This window comes from Camarhynchus parvulus, chromosome 14 (assembly GCF_901933205.1).
Source record: "Camarhynchus parvulus chromosome 14, STF_HiC, whole genome shotgun sequence".
NCBI lineage: Eukaryota > Metazoa > Chordata > Aves > Passeriformes > Thraupidae > Camarhynchus > Camarhynchus parvulus.
In genome coordinates, this window is record NC_044584.1 from 12,560,546 (window position 1) to 12,586,628 (window position 26,083).

General features: G+C 39.3%; 1 protein-coding gene across 1 annotated transcript; it reads right to left on the bottom strand.

The window, feature by feature from the left end:
* Positions 1–2,086: 2,086 nt before the first annotated feature.
* Positions 2,087–24,578, bottom strand: GSPT1 (G1 to S phase transition 1). Its single transcript, XM_030958166.1, has 15 exons — positions 24,143–24,578; positions 14,465–14,512; positions 14,046–14,087; positions 13,081–13,308; positions 12,044–12,077; positions 11,501–11,578; positions 10,111–10,291; positions 9,590–9,744; positions 8,460–8,600; positions 7,633–7,726; positions 7,218–7,298; positions 6,465–6,638; positions 5,941–6,030; positions 5,440–5,608; positions 2,087–4,733 (listed from the first exon to the last, which is right to left on the bottom strand). Exons 1-15 carry the CDS (start codon positions 24,441–24,443, stop codon positions 4,681–4,683), a joined length of 1,869 nt encoding a protein of 622 aa, XP_030814026.1. The 5' UTR covers positions 24,444–24,578; the 3' UTR covers positions 2,087–4,680.
* Positions 24,579–26,083: the final 1,505 nt, after the last annotated feature.

Consider the following 26,083-nt stretch of genomic DNA (forward strand, 5'->3'; position numbering starts at 1 on the left):
TAGCTTATTTAAATGCTATGATGGAAAATAATTTCAAGACGCTCTACCTCATTACTTATTCAAGATTTTTTTTATATGCCTAATTTTATACTTTCACGCAGAAAAGGTGCAATTGTTTCAGCTGTAAAGAGGTTTAAGGTTATTCAAGTTTCAGTTCCTGGCTTGTGTTCCTCCAGACCATATGATGGCAATGCCAACATCCCAGATCTCTGTGAGTGTAGTTCTTGTGACAAAACCAACACAGAGAGTGTGCAGAGATTAAGACAGGGCTAAGAAGTGCCTTACAGGAGAGCTCAGAAAGAATCTCCCCACTAGAGCAGAGATGAAGCACTGTTTTCTTTTGCCCGTGCTCCTTTGCAATGCTGGAGTCAGCCTCAGCTGTACCTGACTCACACACGAGGCTTTGGTGCATCCACAGCCACCAAGGGGCTGTTCCAAAGGACAGTCCCTGCACTGGACAAAGCTGCAAAGCTTTCTTATAATCTTTGCCTCGCATCTCTTCTAGGGGTTTAACAGATGACAGGAACACTGCCTCAAGTACCTTTTTGTCACCCAGCAGTTAATCTGTTGTGTCTCTTATTACTCTTATTCAGAAGTAGGTGGACTTTTTTAGGTGTATGGAACTGACAGGAGATGTAGAAAAATTTACATTGGAAGGAAAGCCAATGAAAGTATATGGATTATCAAGTTATATATACACAGACAACAGATTTTGGGTTTGTTAGCATAAATTTCTATTTTATATTAAGACTAGAATCCTTTCTAGTATTTCTTCAGAGGAAAAGTAGTATCTTGTCAGGTTTATAGTGTGATAAAATATACACAAGGAAATAAACATGTTTACAATATAAAATCTTCAGTAGTAACTCCAGTTTTGTTGGTATATTTTTTGTACCAAATCCTCTATAGAGTATACAAAAAGAGCAGAATAAGTAAGAGCCTTTAAGTACCAGTTCAGGAAGAAAACAGTCTTGTCTGGAGTACAGGTCATCTGCTTTAACAGCGTCATTCCAACAGTCTGCAGTACGAACTGAAAAGCCAGAGTAATACAGATCAAATACCTGGGACATTGAAATAATCTCTTCTTCTTAGGTAATATTCAGTAATAAACACTTATAAAAACACATTTCTCATCATTAACATGATTTTTAATATATAGACTGGGGCCATAAGTAGTCTAAAATAGAGGTTCTTCATTGAGTAATTTTCACTGGGCTTTTTATGCCACTGAAGAAAATCTGTAGAGGGGCATAAAAATTGCAACCAGCAAATATCCCCATGGATAAATCTCCTTAAAACAGCCATTTTTCTTACACTATTACACCATCATCAATAGCTTGCTGCTCAGGAATACAATTTACTGCCAGTTATTCAGTGTTTCAGGAACTGGTGTCACCACATTTGTGGATCAGGTCCTGATTGCCTGCTAAGATGACCAAGGTAGCTGGAATGGTTTCATACAGACAGTTGATGGCAATGTTACTCAACTGATCACTGCACCCGTTCCTCCAGCTACTGTGCTTTACTTCCTGGAGCTTGCAGAAACAAGGAATTATTTTCCTGTTGCCAAATAATTAGTACTGCTGCACATTCCGATTTATTTTTTTTTTTGTATTTAGTATTTGTTACATATACCAAAGTTTTCAGTTAAGGACATACAAGGTCTTAACTTATAAAATAACTACTTATGTTTTTATAAGTTACATCATGGCTAAGCACTCAAGCCATATCTACACTACACACTTTGGCCAGCTGTCAGAGAGAAATGTGTGATCCTCATCAGTACCACACTGCAAATGCCATGATACTGAGGGAAAAAAACCCCAAACTCTCCTTTCTGCAGAAACACGCTCAGAGTTTTGCTGGTATGAATTAAAGCTACACCATGGGAATACCCTGCCAGTACCCCATGCAAGCACAGTTACCCTGGCAGTGCTCCTAGGGGTGCTGTATCTTCAATCCAACTTTTATTTCCTCTTTTTTTCCCCTCCATCCTTTCAGCTGTTGTGGTTGCACAGCTCCTTTGTTTTTGTATCATCTTCAAAGCAGGGTATCACATTTTCACAAAAGATAATATTCAAAATGGTAATTTAAAAAAGTTTATTACATCAGTGAATCAGCAAATAGTGTTTATTTCCAACAAAGCCACATTGTCTTTTTGTCTTCTTTCATCTAATTTAGCTGTATTTAATAGTAGCAAAAATGGGACTATAAAATGTAGAATGGAGATGAAATGAAAAAGTTGAGATGTAATCTGAGGACTGCTCAAATACAATGGACTTCCAGCTCTTCTACCCAAAATGCAGCCAATTTGTATACACTTATGCCTTATATTTTCATATATTTGCTATAGAATGCAAATATTTTATACCCAAATAAAAACCTCCTACAGGACAGGAATATCTTTAATTGCATAATGTGGGTTCTGTTAATGAATTTATAATAATACAACCTCTCAGTTTACAGACCAGGTGACATTAACTGGAATTATGGAAATGGTCATCAAATGCACTAGATGGGATGCATAATGGAAATACTGACTTTCTATCTACTGATACTCCAACCCACCAGGTGATTATTCAGTTTAATATTAAATACTCAGTCCAGCCTCAAAATAATGAAGTTTTAAAAGCCCACATTAAATTTACTCAACAGTGGAATACTGATGCTGGAGCATCATGTAGTTTTCAGATACACTTCAATGCTTTTAAAAAAAAGTTTTAAAGGACCTAGCAATTTAGGAATCTAACTGTAAGTATTCTCCAATAATGGTCACTGCAAATTTCCAATCCATGAGCTTACTTCAAGACATCAGTCAGATATCTGGAAATCTTGTCAGTCCAGAAGATGAACAAGACAGTAAATTTCCCTGGCTTTTAATTTCCTCATTAGTTTAAGATCCAAGGAACTGTGGGTTTTGTTCACTTGGTAGAAAGAACAAAAAAAAAAAGTTACTTTTTAAACCCTGATTTACCAAAAAAATAAAAGCCCAGAGATTTGCAGACATAATAAAATTTATTTAAATTCCATGCATTACGGTAGCTACAAGTGTAGTCATATGAAACTGAAGGACAATAACTTCTTCTGTCCATACAATGTAGCTGTAAGTGAAATGAATGGGAGTTCCACAGTTACAAAGAAACAAACAAAACAAAACAAAAAAAAAATCCCAAAAAAGGTAAATGTTTCAGTTTTGAGTTTCAATTCAGATACAGTCACTAGACTGCAAATCTTTGGGGGAGAAGAGGGGCTCACCAATTTTACAGCTGCGAATGTTTAGTTTAAGATATTCTGAAGTAGCTCAGAAGATACCTTTCAATAATTACTATTAATACTCTGGAAAATGAAAAAAATCCCTTAGCCTTCATCCTAATTGTTAGAATCAGGACAGCAATTGCAGACAGTCCATTTTCAAAGTGCAGCTAAATAGGGTTTTATTATGCAGCTCCTTCAAGTTGTACTGAGTAAGCTTTACTTTGAACCAGTTTTGCTTTAATTTCTCAAGAAAAACTTCACTGATCCTCATAAGCTTACATTGCTTTTTGATATGCAAAAATTTACAGACTGTGCTTGATTCTGATCCTCCCATATTTCAGTATGTGCAAACTCTTAGGGATTTAAATAGTCTCTCTCCCTCTCAGTTCACACTGATCTTTAAAACAGCAAGGATTATCCAGCCCTCTAAATTAAAGACAGGGTGAACTGAGTAATTTATGTAACTGGCACTTTTTAATTGGCCCAGTTCTCCCACAAAATGTAGCTCTTATAAATACTAATAGGCACTATTGCCACAGATTCTCTTATTTTTGCAAGTTTCGCTGATTTACTGGTTGTTAGCATTTTCTGCAGTTAAGAATTTAATAATGCTGAATTTTTATAAAGACACAATATGTAGTTCTAGCCTTCAAAATTGACTTCCTGTGTCTAGTAATGATGTTAGGTCAACCTAAATTTGCTGAAGATATTAACAAATGTAAAGCTAATGAAGGTGCCACATTTGCATGAATGTTTTTTACTTTTCAGAATGCATTCAAGAAAGGGAAGGGGCAAACCTAATTATTTTAATACAAACTTGGTTGAGTGCCCAATTGCCTCATTTAAAACTGTGTGTGTGGGGAGGCTGAGGAGTTTAGAAAAGTCCAAGTAACCAAATATCTGGGTTACTGGGAAGTTAAAAAGCTAATGCAACTGCGTTACATCTGGATAAAAAACATTATTCAAAAGCAATTCCAATACCGAAAAAGATTTCAAATTGAATAGTTTATTAACATGGTAGTCATCTTTGTAACATGTGCACACACACTCGCACACTCTGAATGATCTGCCTGGAAAAAAGAGGTCTTAATAGAGATGCTAGGGGAAATTAAACATTAAAAATCCTTTAGATTTTCATAATTATAGGCAATTATGTCCACATCACTTACAAAGCTATTGCCGAATCTTTCCAAGGAAGCAGAATTTGGGAGAAAAAAAAATTGTTTTTGGGAAAATTCAACAGTGGCATAGCAGAGCTCTCAATATGAGAAAGCTGACATAATGTGGACCTTTGCTGTGAAATTTGTCTTTGCAAAATATGGGGAGAAGTTTATCAATGGGCAGAAAATAAGACGGCGGTGTGAAGTAGGCTTTTGCTGAGTCGATTTTCCTCACAGTATTGTGCGGGGTCATTGAGAAAAACGCTTAGTCCTTCTCTGGAACCAGTTTCAGAACTTTTCCAATTGCAATGGTCTTACCTAAACCAAGGAGACAAACAGCAGAGTTATATTTACTGTGAAAGGAATGCAGACATCTCCAAGAACATGAAAACCTGCCCCAAAATCACAGGCTCTTAAGTATTAGAAATCACAGAGAATAAATTATTATGTTGTAGCATCAGTGTATTTTAAAAGCACAATAAAAATTTAAATGTAGTAAGCCTGCTATTCTGACAGCAAAGAACACAATGTGGATTATGGAATGTCTGCTTCTACACTCATCTCAGGAGAAAGCAAGGCAGAATCACTACCAGATCTGTTTACTATTCTTCAAATACTTTATTTTAAATGCATCCCACAAATCTGTGAGTTTTACCAGGGTGTGCATGTGAAAGCCTAACCTACAACCCCCCTGATATTTTTCATATCTGTGAATACCATACTGTGAAACGATAGTATTCATACTGTAGGTGGACATTCCAGGACACATTAAAAAAGCACTGCTGGTTATTTTTCAAATCCAGTCTTTTGTTTCACAATGGATATTTCTGTACATTACTCAAATAAAACTCTGTTACTAGCAAGGACTCTGCACAATGACAACAATTTGCTTAGATAAACTTTTCCATTGTTACCCAGAGAGTGATTTCCACTAGATAAGAGCATTTTAGTACCTCACTGCCTGTGGCTCTGAGTCCAAGTAAGTTTTTGCAGCAGTCAGTACCTGCTGCTGAAGCAGCCTTACCCTCATCCCTTAAGGTGAAGCGACCCATCTGAGGGAAATCTTTGAATGTCTCAAGGCAGATCGTTCCTGCTGTCCTTAAACGGGCAATGCAGACTTGATCTTGTTTCACAAAACGGGGCCGTGTCTTACTTTTTTCTCCTGTTTTTTTGTCTACCAAGCAGATTAAGGCCTGGGTAAGAAAAAAAATAATAGCTGTAAGTGCTAAAATAAGGGTTATTTTACTGTTTTTTACAAACAGAATTGGTCTAAAGAAGAATATACTTACAAACAAATACATGAAAAAGTTTGCATGGTTTATTCAGTCACGATGTACACCACTTTGCAGAAGGCTTATGCTAACAGTTACAGCCATTTTTGTTTGTGTTAGGGCACAACCAAGAATTGCATTCAAGGCTGGAGCTTCGTTGCTTTAGCTCCTCTATAAATGTATGACATGACAGAACTCTTCATCCCAACGACTGGATTGTTTATATTCACATCACAACTTAAAATGACACTTACTGTTATCTCAACTTCTTCAATACAGGTGTGGATGTGCAGCACTGCATTATAACCTGGGCAGATAATGGATTTGTGCTCAATTATCACTATCTGTAAAAAAATTCAAAATAAAAAAGGGCATTTTTCCTGATTTCAATTATAAAAGAACAGAGAATAATCAATGCAGAAGTATATTAAAAAGTCTATTGAACAATATACACATAAATTTTTATCAAAGAGCCAAATTTTTAACTTTATAATATGAAAGTAGAAAACTGAAGAACTAGCCTGATGAGGTCTTGCTTTCACCATTATAAGTATCTAAAACTTCATTGAGAAGTTATATTCAGAACAACTTATGTTTTAAAAACTCAAATTAATGATATCAGTGTTAAGTATATCTGTTATTGCCCATTTAGTGATATGGCAGTGAATAAGAAATCTGAACTGAAACTTCAAACTACTGAAGTTTTAGATTTGGCAAAACATAAAATATTTCCATGGTTTTTACCCCTCTATACAGCAATTAAATCTGGTTATTCTACCTGGGCATCAAATGTGCGTCCAGAATGACAAAGGTTGTTGAGATCACAGAGAATAAATCCTGGAAGGATCTCTTCCTCTTCAATTCCCTTCAGTCTGATCTTTAGATTTTCACCTGGGGTTACTGATTCAGTTTCTACATCATCAGAAAGAATTCCAAGAACTTCCACATTGTGCTTAAAGAAAACAAAAATGTAGTTTTGCATTGTGAATATTTTAGTCAGGTACAAAATAATTGTAATATAACAGTATTTCAATAAATAATTCCATTGCAGTTTAAGTTAATTATATTTGGTTCTGTCAAGCTTCAGAACATTTAAAATATTAAATTGATGAATTACTAATAACTGAATTTTTTAAAAGAAGATTTTTCTTTTTCAAGTTTTTTTTTTGTCCTGTTTCCATTTGGGGGAAAGAAAAAAAAAAAAAAAAGGGGGAAAAGAAAGAAACTCTTGAGCAATATTAACTCACAGCAGGTAAAAGTGGCCAACAAACATGAAATAAAATCCAGTTGAAGTGTGATAATTTGTAGTCCTGCAACTGAGTTTACTAAGGCAGGAGAACCCAAGTTCTGACTGCTGTGGAGCTACACAACACCCCTGTCCCCAGAAACAACACCCATGGAAAATGTGAGAGCTTAGTTGTGCTAACAGAGCAACAGAACATTTTCTGATTTAAAGTAATGAGTATCTTTAAGAACAAAGCTCTTTTTTTTAATGGTAGTAATTTTTAAAAATATCTAAACCTTACCATACCTTATTTGGCATCATCACAAGCTGCTGTCCTTTGCAAATAGAGCCCGACTCCAGCTTCCCAAGGACCACAGTGCCCATGTCCTTCACAAAGAGAAATCATTACATAGCAACTGAAAACATTTTCCTAAAGAGTCCTCTATTTATGATTTACCTCTGAGTATGATTACTTAACTCTATGAATATCCAGCACTGCTAGGCTTAGTGTTTTGGAAATTGTCGTCATGAAAGATTACAGATTTTAGGAGTTTCATATAATGCCAAAATTATTTACTTCCCTTCCCTCCTCTATTCTACAGTTGGAAATGTAACATTAACAAAGAAAAAAGATACCCTCTAAAAGTACAGTAAATAGTCCATTTACTGCTTTCTGAAAACAGCCTCTTTATACTTTCAATATTATTATTTTAATCTGTACCTTATATTTATCCACAATTGGCAGCCTGATTGGTCCATCAACTGAACGGTTGAAGTTTGGCAAATTATCCAGGTATGGAATAAATGGTAATCCACTAAAAAAGCAGAAGGCATTTGTTTCAATTTCATGAGCACCCTTCCATTTAAAAATATTATTCAAAATGGATAAATGCAGTCCAACAAAAACAATCATATTCATCTTATCATTTAGAAAAATGACCTCTAGGATAGCTAAATCTATTATAACATCCCATCAGTAGTCCACTTTACTTCAACCAACATATTAATACCCAGGAAATGCATGTTTTAAAGTTACATTAAAGGCATATTTCACACAAATAATTATTCCTTTGAGACTCATGACAGATGTGCAATATATTTCAGAAATACAAAACCATAAGCTAGGTTCAAATGTGATTTCCATTCTTTTTAAAGTACACTGAACAATATTGAAAACATGACATCCACTGAGAGACATGACTTGTCCCTAATTACAATACAGCTTCAAGCAAACTGCTCACATCAAACAATTACTCATTCCAGCAACGTCAGCTGCAGCATCACTGGCAAATTCCAGGGCTCGTAAAGGCACTGAACTCACACAGCCAAAGAACACTGCTAATATTTTACTAATAATCTTCTGCAGCTTGCAAATGCTTTTCATTGGCACGTTGCATGGCTGTATTCTTGTTGCTCTGGCTGTATTTCCTCAAGCACTTTGGCACACAACTGCAACATACCACGCTCTGCTACCTCCCAGCTTCACTGAAGCATTTACTTTTATTGAAATATAGCAAATATTCAAGTTGCTCAGTTTAAGATACATACATATACCAAGGACAGAATTCTGACTGTTCTTTAAGGTTTGCTCCAGTCAGTCCTGAGCAGGGCATGAAATGAATGTCCTTTTTGGGATTGAAGCCAACTTTCTTCAAAAATGGCACCAGTTTCTCTTTACATTCCTCATATCTATTAAAATGACAAGCAGATGAAGGTAAATTCACTTATTCCAGCATAACATAATCCTGTGCTTTAAAAAACATGCAGACATTTCAGTTCCATCAGTGAAGTTACTGTGTGAGCAGCAAGCAAGCCTAATTAAGGTCTGGAGACCTATTTGCATCTTCTCCCCAACCTTCCAGCAGCACAGCTCAGTATTGTGTGTTCCCCTCCTTGCTCTGCCCCATAAAGCATCATCAGTGCTCTGCCCACACTGCAGTGACAGGGCTGGGGAGCAGCAGCACCAGCTGCAACTGCCTAAAGTGAGAGATCCAGGCCAGTTCAGACCAGGACAGACCACAGACACCTCCTGAGGTCAGGCTCCAGGCTGGCACTGCTGCCTCAGTCTCCCACAACTAGGTTTGATCTGTCTGTTTATTTCTGTCACACTGCCTCCTCTCAGTTTGGGGTGAATTCAGTAATGTCAGAAGGTTGGGGCAGGACCAAGACAGAGAATGGGGTGTGCCTTTGTCTCTTAGTGAAGCAGGCTGACATTCCAGGGTTGCACAGGCCCTCATGGCTTCCCACTAAAACCTCCTCAATTCTGAGCAGAACACACAGCAGCTTCTCTAAAAACTCTGGCAAACTCACAGGTAGAACACACAGCAGGTTCTCTCACAACTCTGGCAAACTCAAACAATCACTTCCTTTTCCAGACTCAGTATAAAGTTTCCAAGTCAACAATTAAACAATGCTAGAATGCATGGGGGTTTGTTAGATATGTCTGCATCAATCCAAGCAGTTGATTGTGAATGTTGGAGTGCAGAACTTCCAGCTTAATTGAGAAGCACTGTCATGGGCACTGAGCTTCTGGTTTTCCTGCCAGTTTTATAACCTCTGCCTTTAGTCCACCAGTCAACCATCCTTTCAGCAATAATGGGATACAAAAACTACTTTATCTAGGAATTATTCTATTGCAGTATCTGCAGTGAAGATTAGTTTTTTAATATTAAACTCACCTTTCGTTACTCCAGTTTACAGTTGGATCATCCATTTTATTAATAAGAACTATTAAATGCTTTACACCTGCTGTTTTTGCTAACATGGCATGTTCTCTTGTTTGTCCACCTTTCTCAAATCCAGTTTCAAACTCTCCTTTTCTTGCAGAAATAACCTAATTAAAGATACGTATTTTAATAAAGGTTCTATAGTTCTCCCAACAGAACAATCAATAATACTGCCTTATTTCAAAAAACTTTGGGTAGTCAGACCTAGTAAAAGCAAAATGCACTGGTATATTCTTAGTATTACCCATTAGTTTCTGCATTGACATGTAAAAAAAAAAAATCACATGACACCTGTGGACAGCTTTAAGAAGCTGTTAAATTACTCCAAAACTCACTCATTTCAGTACATGTAACATTTGAAAATTCTGCCTGCTGTAAGTAACAAAAAGAATAAAGAAGTAAACAACAGAAAAAAAAATCAGAAACTTAATTCCTCAGCATATGCAAAATAAAAGTATCTGATGTCTCCTTACCAGTACAGCAAGATCAGCTTGAGAAGCCCCACCAATCATATTTGGAACAAAGCTCTTGTGTCCAGGAGCATCTAAAATAGTGAAGTGTTTCTTCTCCGTTTCAAAATAGGCACGACCCACTTCTACTGTTTTACCTTTGTCTCGTTCCTCTTGGTTTGTGTCTAAGGCCCATGAAAGGTACCTGAAAAATTCCAACCCAAACACTCTATTGTTGTATCAATTTTTATTACATTCATATATAACTTGTTAGTCATAAGAGACATTTTCTCTTATTATTTTAACCACCTCAGTATTGCTAAATGTAAAGTCACTACTGTTCTTGGAAATACTGAACTGACTGATTTGTGCATACAATGAGCTGCAGAGCCCACTGCCAGCTCTCCTTCACACAACTATAAGGATTAATTTCTAAAAATTCTAATAAACATGTTTCATTTTTTAAGTTCTTCAGCTGTGATCTAACCTCATATAATTTAAACTTTGCCTCAGTCTCAAATACAAAACAATTTTTCCTTCTCAGCATAATTAACTAAAACATTAGTTCTGACTTGCACATATAATTATTGATAATTACAATTACTAGTTCTCACTTATTTGCACTTATTAAGCAGAAGTTGGCTATGAAATAGACACCATCTTTATTCACACTATCTTTGATCGATTTTCATTATACAGACTCTTGTCCCCTCGTAATAATTTTTCCCACTGGCCAACAACAAGTCAGCTTTCAGTTAGGTAAACTGAAATTAAAAAAAAAAGCTACTTAGATCCTTCAGGTTTTGTGAAAACTGGTGACTATAGAGAAAAAAATGCTCTTACTAATGATAAAAAGTGGTAATAACTCAACTGAACTGGTTTAACACAGTAATATTTTTTGCCATTAACAGCAGCCTGTAGCCATCCTTAGCTTTTGTTTTGTAGTGACTGGGGGGTGTCTGAGGAGATGCAGCTTGGACAGCAGTTGCTTGGTGAAAAGAACCATGTCACCCTTTCTATTGCCCTTCACACAGGATTCAGTGAGTTCAGGTCAATGCCCATCCCCTGAGGATGCTCTAAGGAAGTCTTTAACTGCTCCTTTTCCAGAGCCCTTTGAACCCCTTTTATCCTCCAGCCAAAAGGAGAAAGCTTTCAAAAGGGAAATCAATTTTGCAGGAGTTGTTTGAAGCAGAAATGAGGCTGCTGCATGTGCTGTATACACTCACTGCTCCCACAAAACCCAAACAACCAAGAAACAACAACAAAACCCAAAACAAACAAGAGGCCACAAAAAATCCACCCAGGACAAGAGCACCATCGTGCCTGGAGGAAGCCAAGTCTGCTTGGACAGAGCTTAAACCAGTTTCATTGCAGTAAAGGGCAAAGGGTGCTACTATCTTCACAAAGTTCATACCATGTTTCTCTGTTTTTTTCTTTAGCTTCTCTTTCATATTTTTCAAGTGTTCTTTTGTCAACCATTCCTGTCAAATACCTAAGGAGAGGGAAAATAAAAGTGCAATTTTACAGAAAGCAGAAAGGTATTTCCAAATAGCTACTTATACAATCTCCACAGATTATTGTGATTGGGAAAAGAAGATATGAATTTCTTTAAAATCTTCACAGAAAGGGCAAAGTTTAACCAATGGTATAAAGCTGTTTCAAATTTCATTTTAAAATACAAAGAAAAACAGCCATGCTCTAAGAAAGTGATTAATTTTAAAAATTTGATAATGTTTGCTTTTGCATAGTTGTTTCTATTAAGTGAAAATCCTATAGCAATAACAGTAATATGCTGCAATTAAGAAATTCCAAATACAGTAAGTACCTCAATTGACAGGGACATTGTTATAAAAGTATTAGCATATCCTGATGAAAGCCACAAAGAAAATATTACTCATTTTAATTGATGTTTTTTAATTCATAAGAACAGGAAATCTAAAAATTTAAGTTTCCTTACATTATTTGTCCTCCAATAGTTGACTTGCCAGCATCTAAAATAAAATTAATTCAAGTCATCAACAATGTAAAATTCCAGAAACAGCAGACCATTATGAACTAAGTAATCTAGTTTGTTTCTGAAGGATTTATTTTTTGAACCACAATCTAAGTTTTTGGAAGCATCTTGCACTTTCCCTTGTCCTATTATAATTTGTTGTCAATTAAATTACACCAAATTTTGAACATGCTGTTTCCATATATATAAATTCAGCGTTATCCATAACAAAACCCCCTCACCAAGCAGTGATCCAGCTAAAGCCAGGGTCAAGAGTGGGAAGCTCTTGCAAAACCCCTTTCCCTGCTTCCTTTATCCCTTGTCCCTAACCTGTGTGGGCTGCTCTTCAATATTGGGCTGTACCTCCGCCCACAGCCCCTTTACTTTATGTGACTCTATTCTGAATTTACCCAAGGACCCAAATTACAGTACCTTTAAGGTGGTAAATAACTACAGAAATGAAAAGGCAGAATTTACTGTATAACTTGTGATTCAGTAATTCTGCTCTACTTCTGACACCACTCAAGTTTTTATGAAGCTTGTTGAAACTATTATATGAAAATATTTTGCTATAAATGCTTCTCTTAACCATGAATTATGTTAATAGATTGCTGTAACTCTACTAATTTTAATATTCAGAATAGTATTTTTTGAATCTAATAGCAAGAACCCTAAAATAAGCAGAAAAGAAGCACCATTTTCTGATTTTGTTCTTCAGATCATAAATACAGATCTATCAATTGAGCACTCAACAGAGCAGCTACTTGAGAAATCATGAACAAAGGCACTGTTGTGTCCAAGAGAACACACTCTACCCTTGGCCCTTTACCCCTGAAAGACCTTTAAATTTTTCTTTTTCCAGAGCAGCTTCATTAGAACGAATGCTCCTGTGAGCCTCAAGACATGGTGAATACAAAGAACAGCATTAATTTCTAATCCTCTGAGTTCTAGACAGTACACAACTGACAGATCCAAGTACTTCACCTTCCCTTACAACTCACCTACGTGTCCAATGAATACTACATTTACGTGCTCTTTTTTAGGAGCACCTGGAGGTGCTACAACAGATTTCGGTTTTGGTATTTCCTCCTCCTCTTCCATCATTTCCTGAGCGCTCTCTTCAGAAGGCCCCGCATCCCCTGCAGGACCACCTCCAAGCTCTGCTTCACTGGGCTCTTCTTTGTGGTCCCATGACTCTTCTGGGGACATTTCTGTCTCTCCATTTTCCACTAAAAATGAACCAATTAGATATATTCAAATAGATAAAGAAATTAAAAAGAGTTACCCTGGGGAAAAGCCCCTGCCCCAAAGGCACAATCACAAGGCTTTAACTGCCAGGTCTGTTAACATTTTCCTATAGGAAAAGGGACAACTGCTGCTTGTTTCTGAAATGATTAATGCCAGGAGCTTTCAAGCTAGCTTGTGTGCTGACATAAGAAATCTAGGATACAGAAACTTCTGTTTTAACATGGCAACAATTTTACAAAGAAAAATCAAATCTGAAGATCCACTCAGATCAGCACAGTAGTCTGAATCCACAGACACACACTACCATATGTTTAGAAAGCAAAGGAGAGGGATTATAGTTTAAGTTCACTCATAAGCCTTATAAAACCAATAAAAAGATACAATTTCTATGTTCTGATTGTTCACGCTGCTGACCACTTTAAAGTTTTTTGCTAATCACCATTCCACACATGTTAATGGGGCTATTTGGTAATATGAAATTATTTTTTAATAAAGCACTCATCATTTCACAGTGTCCAAGCAGTCCAGTTGCAGCTCTCAATGCATACTAGTGTTCAATTACCTCTTTCCTCACCCAAGTATAAAGATACAACAAAGTACACTAAGGACTATTTGTAAGTGTAAAGGCTCTACTATTTTGTTTGCAGTGATTCACCAGAAGCACTGCAGTAGTACATTATAGTACTATCATAGTAAAAAGGAACAATTCTCATCTTACCAACAGATTCTGAAATTTCCATGTTAACAGCAGCATTTGAACCTAGAAGGAAAAAAAGGGGGGAAAATGAATCATTAGACACATACTTAGCATGACAGTAATCAAGAACAAAGAAAAATGAGTGACTAAATTAATAAAAGGATAGTTCAGATGTTTTGGCACTTGCCAAAGCTTTTTAATATACAGGTTCATTTCAAAAATTCTGCTTCATGCTAGCTTTACCATCTTCCTTCCATAAAGCCACTTTATGAGCCTTTCCCCAACTGCCTATGAAACTGTAAATAAATACAGATAATCACATTGCCTTACAAGAGTAGTGTGAGGATAATGAAGATTGGAAAAGGTTCATAGAGATTTAAAAGAGATTATTTGCAATAATTTAAAAAAAATCACGTAATGATCATCACCAAAATTACTACCTTCACAAGAGGCTGTCTGCTCCTCTGGAGAAGGCTCTACAGGTGCACCTGCAGAGAAAAAAAGTTTATCTTTTAAAGTACAATGATGTGACCAATTTCCAAACTTTGCCATAAAAGACCATCTCCCAATTTTATTGCAAGAATTGTATGGAAAGAATAATGACTCTCCTCCCTGCCAAGTGGTACTAAACACAGCCTCTAAGCACAAATATTGCCAAAGAACACTGCCTAGACATGGTAAAAATAATATACCACTTCTGAAAACAAGCCATTTTTCCACCTGAATGGAAAGATACACTTAAAGCAAGCAATTTTCTATACACAGTGTTTTACTTGCCCATCCTCTTTGAGCAGGCTGGCTGTTGGTGTTAGTGTCTAACTGGTGTTCAAAAATAACCAAGCAGTTTCATTGTATCCAAAGACACAATGTGGCGTCACAACTGCAGGGAAAGGGTCTTACAGCCATATCTACACTGCTCTTGTGCCTCATTTCCACTAAATGTTGAGTAGAAAACAGAAAGAAGCTACTAAAAACAAATTCTTAACATCTTCTGTAGTTATTAAGGTCAAGAGATGATAAATTCATTCAGATGTCTGGTAAGTTTGCCAGTCCTCTTAAACACCAGAGCACAGTCCCATTCCATGGAGGGCAATCCCACTGGTCATGTGCATCTATCAAAGCCACAAGTATGGTTTTTTGGATAAATTACTCAACCCTCTCATACACTAAACCATGACACCACATTTTACGCTGAGGTGTAACTACTAGTTAAACCTAAACTCACTAGGAGTGATCCATTGCAATTAACACACAATTCAATGTTTTGGGATGTTATTTCACATGATCAAGGGGCCTTCTATAACTATACCTAAAACCTTAACCTACGTAGTTTTCTCTTGTTATAAGTTGAACTTATACCAAGAGAACATAATGCTTTGAAACAAGTTATCTTTTTTTTTCAACCACATACAAAATTCATACCCTCTGTTTAGCTGTACTCCAACTCTCCTTCAACTGAATTCTGAACCCAGATCTTAGAGCATCACTTGCTCTATACGCGTGATGGGACCTAAAGATGAAACAACTCCCCTCAAAAGAACAAAGGCACCCAGAGAAGGACCTGCTTCTAAGCCTCTTTGCTTTCGCACTGTTTGCGTATTTGCTGCAGACTCCTCTAAAGTGGAGCAGCGCCGGGAGAGCTGGCAGGGGGCCAGAGCACAGGGCTTTGCAGGCAGGGTGAATGTGGGTCACAGCACAACAGCCAGTGGCCAGCAGCAAACCAGGGAGGGGGCACAGCAATGCCCAAATGAAAGCACTGCCTGCACTCCTGCCTTGGATCACACATGAGCAGCAATGCCCAAATGAAAGCACTGCCTGCACTCCTGCCTTGGATCACACATGAGCAGCAATGCCCAAATGAAAGCACTGCCTGCACTCCTGCCTTGGATCACACATGAGCTACACTCCCAAAAACAAACCAACCAGGCTTGAAAAGAATGAATTCATACAGTCAGTAAAAGCATAAGAATAGAATATCCCTAGATCCTTTTAAAGAAATGATCTATCACTCCCATTTGGCAGCTGGAAAAGACTCCAAGGAGCCCATTTTTGAGTGTGGTAAGCAGGTGGCACAAAATCTAGGTATGAACCTAAAGCCTCCATTTTGTAGCACATCAGAAGACTGCTGGCTATTTCACACATATTGTGGTTGGGATGCATAAATATTTTAATTACAAGATCATTTCAACAAGCTTTTGATTTCACTCCAGAAGTTTGTCTGTAATGAAAAATGTATCAAATGGCAATATTAATGCACTTGCCTTGGAACAGACGCTCTAGGAGTGGTTGGAGAGCTAGTTAATTTCTGAGAAATATACTGTCAGTCAAAACCATTCATATACACTCAGTTTTTATTTTCTGGTCTGCAATACAGCAGGTATGCAGACAGGAAAAAAGTTTCTTCACAACTAACAGAGAAGAAGTAGAATAAAAAGTCCCTCTGTAAATTTTGTACAGGCCTAGCACACAAGAGTCAGTAAGACTGTGCATGGATGCTAAAGAGTAGCAGTGCCACACAACCAGGGGGGAACAGATATTCAGCTATAACCACAGCCATTTATTAAACTCTGGTCACTTTGGCACACAAGTGGCAGACATGCTTTGGAAGGAAGACACTGAATTGTATCAAACATATACTGTTTCTTCAAAGCTGAAAGAAACATAAACCACTCACTAAAAAAACTATTGTTAAGAAACCAAGTAAATAAAGAAACTTAATTTCAAAACATGCTCTAAGTGACAAATACCCACTCTCCACAGTAACTGTTTACTTCTGATAAACAATTTCAGGTTCTGTCAGGTTATTTCAGACAAAGGCTCAGATTTACCATACTCCGTGTGGAAGTGAACAGATTGCCTGAAATTTGCCTTAAGACCACCATCTGAAAAGAGGGATGCAATGCTACTGCTTCCCTAGAGCACAGGGCTGGTGCATTTTGGTCTGCCACCTCTTCTCATCTGTGAAGATCATCCAGACAGGAATCTTTCATATGAGAGGGACTCAAAACGTACTTTGTAGGAAATCTGGTTTTAAAGTCAGGACATGCCTTAAGTGATGCCAATTTTTAAATGCCTCAAGTTACTGGATTTGTGCATGACAAGCAACTGTAGGATTTTACACCTAACCATCTCTATCTCTCCTTCAAGCCCTAAGTCAGGAACTGCTGTTGCAACCTTATCCATGGTATTATATGGACTGAGTGGCTTATCTTTAGTCCTGCTCAACATCAGAGCCTTAGGACATTTTTTGAAATATCTCTGTTGTCAATGCCAAGGGCAAAAAAGGATACAGATGCTGCATTTATCTACTGGTGTCATCAGAAAATGACATTATGTAATTCAGAGTCTTGTCTAGAAAAGGTAATTGTGGGGATATTTTAAATGTAAAATTGACTGGAAGAGTATGTACACTACCAATACAGAGTCCAAAATTGTAAAACTTGTAAAACACGGTGACTGATCTCTTTAAAATACATCTCATGTCCTAAAGAATCCACTCTGCCTACTTCATTCACACAGTATTCTACTACTGATAAGTTTGTAGCATATCACATCAAGTTTTGTACTTGTTTGCATTTTTGTTGTACAATAACCGAAGCTGCACAAGGACAACAAATTTGAAGTTATCATCCAACCTCTGAAAATATTGTTTTAAAAGACTATAAGCTAGGGATTTTGCAGCACTAACATGTTAGAATGCTTGTAGATAAACAATAGAAAATTGCTCTTTAAATTTATATTAGAATGTAGCAAGTTTTTCATATCTAGAACAGGTACAGCTGGTAGGAATCAATATTAGAACAGTGGTTAAAACACAGTATTAAAGTCAAACTGAATTGCTAAGCAGTAGTGACAACCTCCATCTTTACACAAACCCCAGTGTTTACCAGATGTCCAGAAAAACCTGATAAAGGTCTTCACACAAGTAAGAACTGCCCACTAATTCCTGAACATCAGTTACCTGAACCACAATGCAAATGCACTCACAGAATTGATGAGAGGCATAAATTTGGTGCAAGACACAGCAGCACTCAGCTCCCAGCCTGCTCTGCCGCTGGAGTGATAAGAACCCAGACAGGACTGGAACCTGACAGGCACTGGGATAGACTACAGAGTTAGAGAAACTCTGCACCACACAGCAGAGAGATTAAAAAAAAAAAAAAAAAAAAATAAAAAAGACAAATTCAGCCTGAAATATCTTCTCTACAAAACTTAGATGCCTGTATAGTAAATTTGTTACTGTTCTAATAGAGGCATCAAGTTCCTTCACAGGAATTCCTGAAGAGTGAAGAAACACATGACACCCACCTTAGGATTCCCATCACCTTTTTGTATGCGTAATTCCAATACCTGAGTTCAGCACATCTTCACACAACAGTCATACAGTCTCAACAGTTCTCATGCATTACATAACAGATGTTTGCCCCCCTTTTTTAAAATGAAAGCATAAAGGGAATTACAGCAGAGTAAAAAAATAAAAGTCCACATCAAACACACATAGCGTGAAAAGTAGAATAAAAAAAGCCCCAAGAGATTCTTGGATAACAAAAACACACAAAAATTATGTCAAGCCCAAATAAAGCTAAACAAAGTGCTTTACATTTGATACTTAAAATTGTACAGAAAAAAAAGGTTTTCAGGAGTTCACTGTAAGGCAGTTGTTTTGAAAGTTAAACCCCAAATTATGTTCTTCTCTGTGCTCTGCTTTATAGCCTATGCCCCAGCTTCACCAGTGGAAACGCCAGTTTTTAAAATGCACCAATGCAAAAGCAGCTTTAATAGTTTAACCTGACTCTGTAAAATTCGCAAAAAAAAATTAGCATTTGTTTCATATTCATAGGTTTTTATCACATGTTAGCTTAGTAAAAGACCCACCTTCTTCCTTTCCCAGTGAGGACACACCTTCAGCTTATCTTATCTAAACTTGACATGCTCCTTAACAACTAAGTTTAAGAAAGCTTATGGGGATTTTCAGGGAATATACTGAAGTCCTCTTCTGCTTAAGGCCAAGTATTTGTGCTCAGGTGATAACTTGATTTTTAAGACAGATAATCAAGAAACCAAGCTCAGTACTTCAACAGTTCAGGATTCCACCCTGACAAAAATCTCTCCTAACCCAGTATCTTTAGTATGACTCATATTTGTAGTATTGAATCTCCTGTTCTAAACTAACTTTAGTAATGAATACAATCACTGTCATTTTCCCATAGACCTCTTCAAAACATAGTCATTAATTAAATGGATTAAATTATGACTGCTTTATTCCTTCATAATAAAAAACACAGAATAAAACCATCTTTCAATCATAGCTTCATACAATCAGCTGCTTCTTTTCCTTGCATATCTCTCAGCACAAAACAGGAGAAAAATGCCAAAATTCCTTAAGTGGAACTGTAAAACCAGATTATAAATAGAATCCAAGAATTATCCCAATTTATTTTTGTGTTCATTTTGATAGAGCAAGCAAGTTTTAAGATAGCATCATGCTTTCAAACACATTCAAGCAGTAGCCCAAAGCAGAGTGCCACACACATGGTCAGCAGGCTGCCTCAGCCCCCAGGACAGCTCAGGCAGCGCACAGCTGCCTCCCAGGGGTTTGTGTGTCTTTTACTGGAGTCATGCAAGGCCACGAGGGTGATGAATTATTCTAACAGGAGCAACACAATCCTGGCCACCTTCCTGGGGACACTTTAGATGTAGACAAAGGACATCTGTGTAACACATTGGCACCCTGAGTGCACCACACAGGTATGTTCTGTCTGATCACCAGCAGTGCCAAGACATCCAGCCTTTCTCTGCACTGCCTGTTTCAGAAGTGGCTGCACAGCTCACCTGTCTAGAGAAGCTGATACAGAACACTGCTCTAGATAGACAAGTGCCAACTCAAATCAAGATTTTCGGATAAGAAGAATTTATCCCATATGCTGGCAGTGACAATACAACCCTGATTTGCTGCCATGTGAGCAGTTCAAGTTTGCAGTTCTGAAGCATTAACAGTAACACTACCAGCACTGGTGAGGAAATCATCAGCACAGGCTGTTCCAAGGCTGACATGAAAAACCATGTAACCCTTAAACACAACAGTTTCTTGAACTGCGGGCTACTGTCTTAGACAAGCCTTTCTCAGTAAGTTCATATGCAAAGTGAAGTTCTTGAGGACTGAGACACTGAAGAGTCTCACAGTGTAAAATGAGATACCAGGCTTTGGAGTACACAGTGGTACAGATAACTCATCATCCTGCTCTGGAAACTACAGGTTTCAGAACTGAAGTAGATGATACTGAAACTCCACCTCCTGTGTCTGTCTGACATATGGATGTCCCAGCTGCTGCAAGGTCAGAAAAAATGAGGGCAGGGAAAAGCAGGAAGAAAAATGTTATATCCATTTATTTACAGCACTCGAAGGCTGAGGATGTCCAGCTGCTTGAATTCAACTGCTTCAGCAGTGACTACTGCAGGCAAGTGAGGGTATTTAGGGAGTGAAGCAAACGGGGGCACTGAATCTCAAGCCAGATGTTTGCTTGGCTCAGGACTGTAGGGGCAAGTTGTTTAAACTGTAGTCATTAGCAAAGATGTTTAGAAATTAATTTGAAGTGGTCAAGAGAACTACCAAACTAAACAGTAGCTCTAATACCACCAAAAGGGACAAATGCTTTCCTTACACCCGCTGCGGCATGTCACACTTTTTATACTCATTACTTTATACTAATGATGCTTTTTCTCTTGCTACCATCACTGCATACTTCAAATCAGTGAACAATTCAGGTTGGAAGGGATCCCAGGAGTTAGCTAGTTTAGTCTCCTGCTCCAAGCAGAGTCAACAGTGAATACTTAAAAATTATTTCTGAAAAGAAGAACTAACACAAAATATAATAAAGACCATACAAGGAAGCTGTGATAAATTTTACCAAGAATCCTGTGAGTATTCAAGAACTAGGACAAAAACTGAACCACAAAAATGCAGATTGATGCTGCATTTTCAAAAACATTTTGACTCTCTCATACCCAATTAAAAAAAATAGAAATATTACTAATGGCAGGTCCGGTGTAACTATTCCCTCTGAACCATGCCTTGATACAGAAACAAAGAAAAAATGTAATTTTCTGCTACATACATCTACAAAATTTATGAAACATAGTACAAAAAGAAGTCATAAAAGCTGAAGAACAGTGAAGTTGCAAGGCACAGGTGTGACTATGAACGTTTAGAGGCCCTAACATAATCTACTGGCATTTCATTATCACACATGGCCTTAATTGAGTTGAGTTTGCTAGTCCAGCAACTGCCAGAGAGTTTCCCCAGAAGCACAATGTGTCTGTGACACCCTCCCAGTCCACCTGGCACAGAACTGTGCTGCAGCCATGGCTGTCACAGACAGAAAACCAAAAAGTCTTCATTTCACATTTCCAAAAGAATCCAACAAAGAGAGATTTTACACAAATGAGTTTGACTTGGACACAATTTGATAAATGCAAGTCCTCATAGCTACAACATTTAGAACGTACTGGTTTTAGTATATTCCTTAGGTTGAAAAATGTAAATAATATGCTTTTCCCATATAATGGTAGTTTCAGAATTATTTTCAAATTAAATTATCTCTGAGCATAAGTTATATTGGTGGTAAAATCAGTCAGCTTTCTTCCTAATATACAATTTTCAATCAAAAAAAAGCACGTGTAAACCAGTTTGAAAGTAAGCTATTAGGAATGCAGGTCTCAGGAGTTTCCCAGTTTTAGAAAGTTAACATCTTATTCCATAAATGGCTTCTGAGAGTGCTCTTTCTGTGCTCTAAACATAAATGACAGGAATTTTATTCAAATTACTAGAAACATTAAGTTAGTGCACACGAAAGGAAACACTATTACACACTGCAGCCACACAATGGAATCAGTCCTGTGGAATTTTTATATGCCATGCTGCTACTACACATTTATCCTGATCTATAATGGCCTTCGAATTACTAAGGAATTATGACTTGAGCAAAACCTCACCAAGATAAAGTTCCAAGAAAAAAAGCACTACTAGAACTTAACTTTAGGCCACTGAAATTCCTCAAGTGATACCCAACTTCTTAGATTTCTTAAGGTTTAGATTTGTCAAGGCTAATTTAGGTTCTTCCCACTACAAAAGATGTAATGAAGAATGAGTGTCACAGAGCACCTAATGGGAACAAAAGCAAACTGGGCTGCTGAAAAGTAACTTATTCAGCACCACTGTCTAATCACATGTTGTTCTGACTTATTTCCAGAGCAAGCTCCACCTAGTTCTTCCAGCCAGGAAAGTAATTGTCACCTTATACAAACATCTGCAAGGAGAAGATGTCAATTACCTTCTGTAACCAAGCAAGCAGACCTGGAGCAGCACCTAGCAAGTACAGTATCCCAGTTAGGAAAGAAACAGAATTTTAAACTGCAGGTTTTTGTCTGCCTAATCTTAGGGATATTGAAGCTACTTAGAGAAACTGAAAATCCTAAACCTTAAAGAAGATATAGCAATTAAGGTAAATTTAAACCAGGTAGATTCTAGCACTATGTAGGAAATGTACTCAGCAATGAAGACACAAAGCAAAGCTATCCTGATCACTCCAGATCATCAGACAGTTTTCAAGCCATCCCTAATTTCTGGAAAGAAGAAGCTCATCACAGGTTGCAGAAGTAGCAAAAGAGTGAAGAAAAGGAAAGTGAAGAAAAAATGAGTAGGTGAGGAGATGTAGTTTGAATTCAAAAAAAAAAATATTCTAATAAACAAAAAAAAAAAATTTTTTAACTACATAGAACACCTTTGATCAGATGCAATATCTAAAAAAGGTTTTTGCCCCCCTTTTTCCCCCCCCCCCAAGCTACCCAGCCAATTGTGAAAAAAAAAATCAAAATTATTCTAATAATATTCAAAACACTAAAAAAATCTTTCAGTATTGATTACATAGCTAAAAAACCCAAACTTTTGATTCATATATAAAAGTTACAGATTTTAGTTGTGAACAACTATTAGCTTTAGATACTAGGGAGATCAAGACCAATTAATATATTAAAGAAAAACACAATAAATAATAAGCCACAACCAACAGGAAATCAGGCCAACATAATGTAACAAGTAGTGTCTTTAGTGAAATTAAATTACTAGATAAATACCTGAAACACTAGTTTGTTTCATATTATACCCATAGGGATACAGAAAATTATAGGAAAAAATAGGAAGATCTCAAACTCCTTAGCTGCAGGAGTGACATTAAAACACTATCACAAAGTTAAGCAGCATGTCTGATGTTTGGAAGAACCTTCAGTTTGGAGCTGAAAATGAAAAAGTAGGTCTCCTTCAATTTCCCATATGCAAAGAAAATCTAGTATAAACATTGGTTGTGCACACAAAGATCCTTTGAAATTAAAAGCAGGGTAAATTTCAGGTTATTCCATTAGCTGAGGCCAGCTGGACAAAACTCCCTTCCCTACTAATCCTTTATCGGCATTATGTTAAGAAAAAAAATAAATTACTTGATGTAATCTTCAAAAAGACATTTAAGATACATCTGAGGCACTGGTGGCTGAAGAAGGGCTTTTCTCCCCAACAACAGTAAATTTACTACCTCCAAAATCGTCGACAACTCCTAGAGTGTTACATGTTATGTATCACATATATTACATATATTATATTGATTTTATATATTATAGGAAGAGCAGGGCTATATGGTTTTTTCCCACCACGGGTGACCCTTTCCGAGCAAAGGTCCCCGCAAAACGCACCCGGGACCCGCAGGGAGCCAGAGCCCCCCGGTTCCTGCTGCTCCCCGGGCAGAGCCCCGCGGCCTCCCCCCGCCGGGGCCCCCCGACCCCGGGGGCAGCCTCGGGGTCCGGCAGCGGCTCCCCCGCGGTGCCACCACCGCCCCCTGCCCAGCCCCTGTCCGCTGCCCCGGCCGTGCCCCTCCCGCAGCCGGACCCAGCTCCCGCGTCCCGGACCCCGCGCCGCCCCCCGGCCCGGCCCGGTTCCTCGCCCGCCCCGCGTGGCCCTTTCCCGGCCGCCGCGGGCCCGGCACCCCCGCCCCGCTGGCCCCGCGCCCTCCCAACATGGCCCCATCCCTCCCTGCCTCCCTCGCCCTCCGCGGAGCCGGCCCCGCAGTTACCGAGCGGCGGCGGCGGCGGGAGGCCGGGCGGGGGCGAGGGCGGCGGCAGGCCGGGCGCCGGGCCGCTCCGCAGGAAGGACGGCACGAACTCGGCGGCGTGGACGTTGGGCACGAAGGGCTTGGCGTTGACGTTCAGCTGCCGGCTGAAGGCCGCCCCGAGGAGCTCCTGCTGCGCCTCGGCCTCCGCGGCCGGCGGGGCGCAGCCCGGGCCGGCGCCGCTGCCCGGCTCGATGTCCGCCTGGTCCCAGCAGTCGGGAGCCGAGTCGCTGCTGCTCCCGCTGCCGCTCCCGTTCGCCTCCATTTTGTGGCGGCCCCACAAGGCTCCGCGGCCCCGAAGCGTCTCCCGGGTGAGGGGGGAGCCGGCGGCGGCACCGACTCAGCACTCGCTCCGCCGATTCCGCGTGTGCTCCGCCGCCCCGACGCGAGCGCAGTGTGGCCTCTCGGGCCGCCGTACCCCCTCCCGGCAGCCTCTCCTACCGCCATCGTAGTAGTTTTTATCTCCCCTGGCCCTCCTCCTGCCGCGCGTCCGAGGCGCGGCGCAAGAACTACAATACCCGTCATGCCACGCGCGCGCACCCGCGCCCCGCCTCCCGAGGACAGACGGGAAATGGAGTTGCCTGCGTTCCTTGCGCGCTCAGGAACTGCAACTCCCGGCGGCCCCCGCGCGCGCCGTGCGTCCCTGCTGACCCCGCCCCCTTTTCCAGGGGGATGCGGAACGTGGGGTTGGCGCGAACGCCTCAGGCTGGAGCGGAACCGCCCGTGTCAGCGACCCGCGGTGTAAAATCACATCGAACCCGTTCTGCGGAGCAGGGATGCACAGGGACAGGACAGGCGGGACAGGAACCGCCCGGGTCAGCTCCCATCGCTTCACACCGAACCCGTCCTGGAGGGCAGAGGCGGCTGCAGAGCTCCCGGGGGAGCTGTGGGAGCGCACGGCCTCCCACGGGATGCAAGAAGGAACGCTGCTGTACCTGTCCAGCCAAAAGTGGACAGGATGCAGGGAAAGTTCCAATTTTGGTCATCCCATAGGACCCTTTGACTTGGTTGCTACCATGTAAAAAACCCATCCAGTTAAGCCAGAGTCAGTAGGACTTTGCAAAGACTTGAGGCCCTCCCGCCACTGGTATGACTCTTAGAAGTTTTTAAGACAAAAATATCATCCAACGAACCCAAAAAACATCGCTTGAAGTTAAGTATATTTGGAGGAAACAGCACAGAACAGAACAAGTAGATTTTGGTTGTGGGGCTGCATGAGGCTGTGGCAGCATTTCGTTGTAGGGTACAGTGTGTTTATAGCTACACAAAGCAAATACTTTGGAGTTTCTTGGAGCGCTGACACATGAGGAGCGAGCCATCTGCAACATTATTCATATCAGAACACTCGAGGACAGAATACAGAGTTGTTTTGAAAGCAGGTGGTCTTAGAACTAAAAATGCAATATCTCCCTTTGGTACAGAGTCCTGGGCAGTTTTGGTTGGAGAACAAAAGCTCTCCTGAAGGGGCATTTGTGTAATGTAATCCTGACATGAGAACCAGAGGGTTTCTGGCTGCACACCAGCAGCAACATGTGGGCCATGGACAAACAAAAACTTCTACAGGTGTTAATGGAAATATGGGTTTCCAACAGATCATAGCCAGGGAAAACATTAGTGTGCAGGGTAGCACTTACAAAAGCAAAAAACCAAAAAAAAAACCAATCCAAAAAACCAACAAAACCAAAGCCTCGCTAACACCACAGAAAGTTCATTTTGGAAGAAAAAGCATCACTTATAATGAGAGACTAAAAACTTCTGCCTAAGTGGAAGCCTTTCCTTCAAGCCCCACCAAGAGGCTAACCCTAACCCTGTTCTCTGGCACAGAGTTACTCTCGTTTTCAGACATTGTCAGTGTCTACTTTTCAAATCGAGTATAATTAAGGAAGATTCTCACCTGTGCTACTG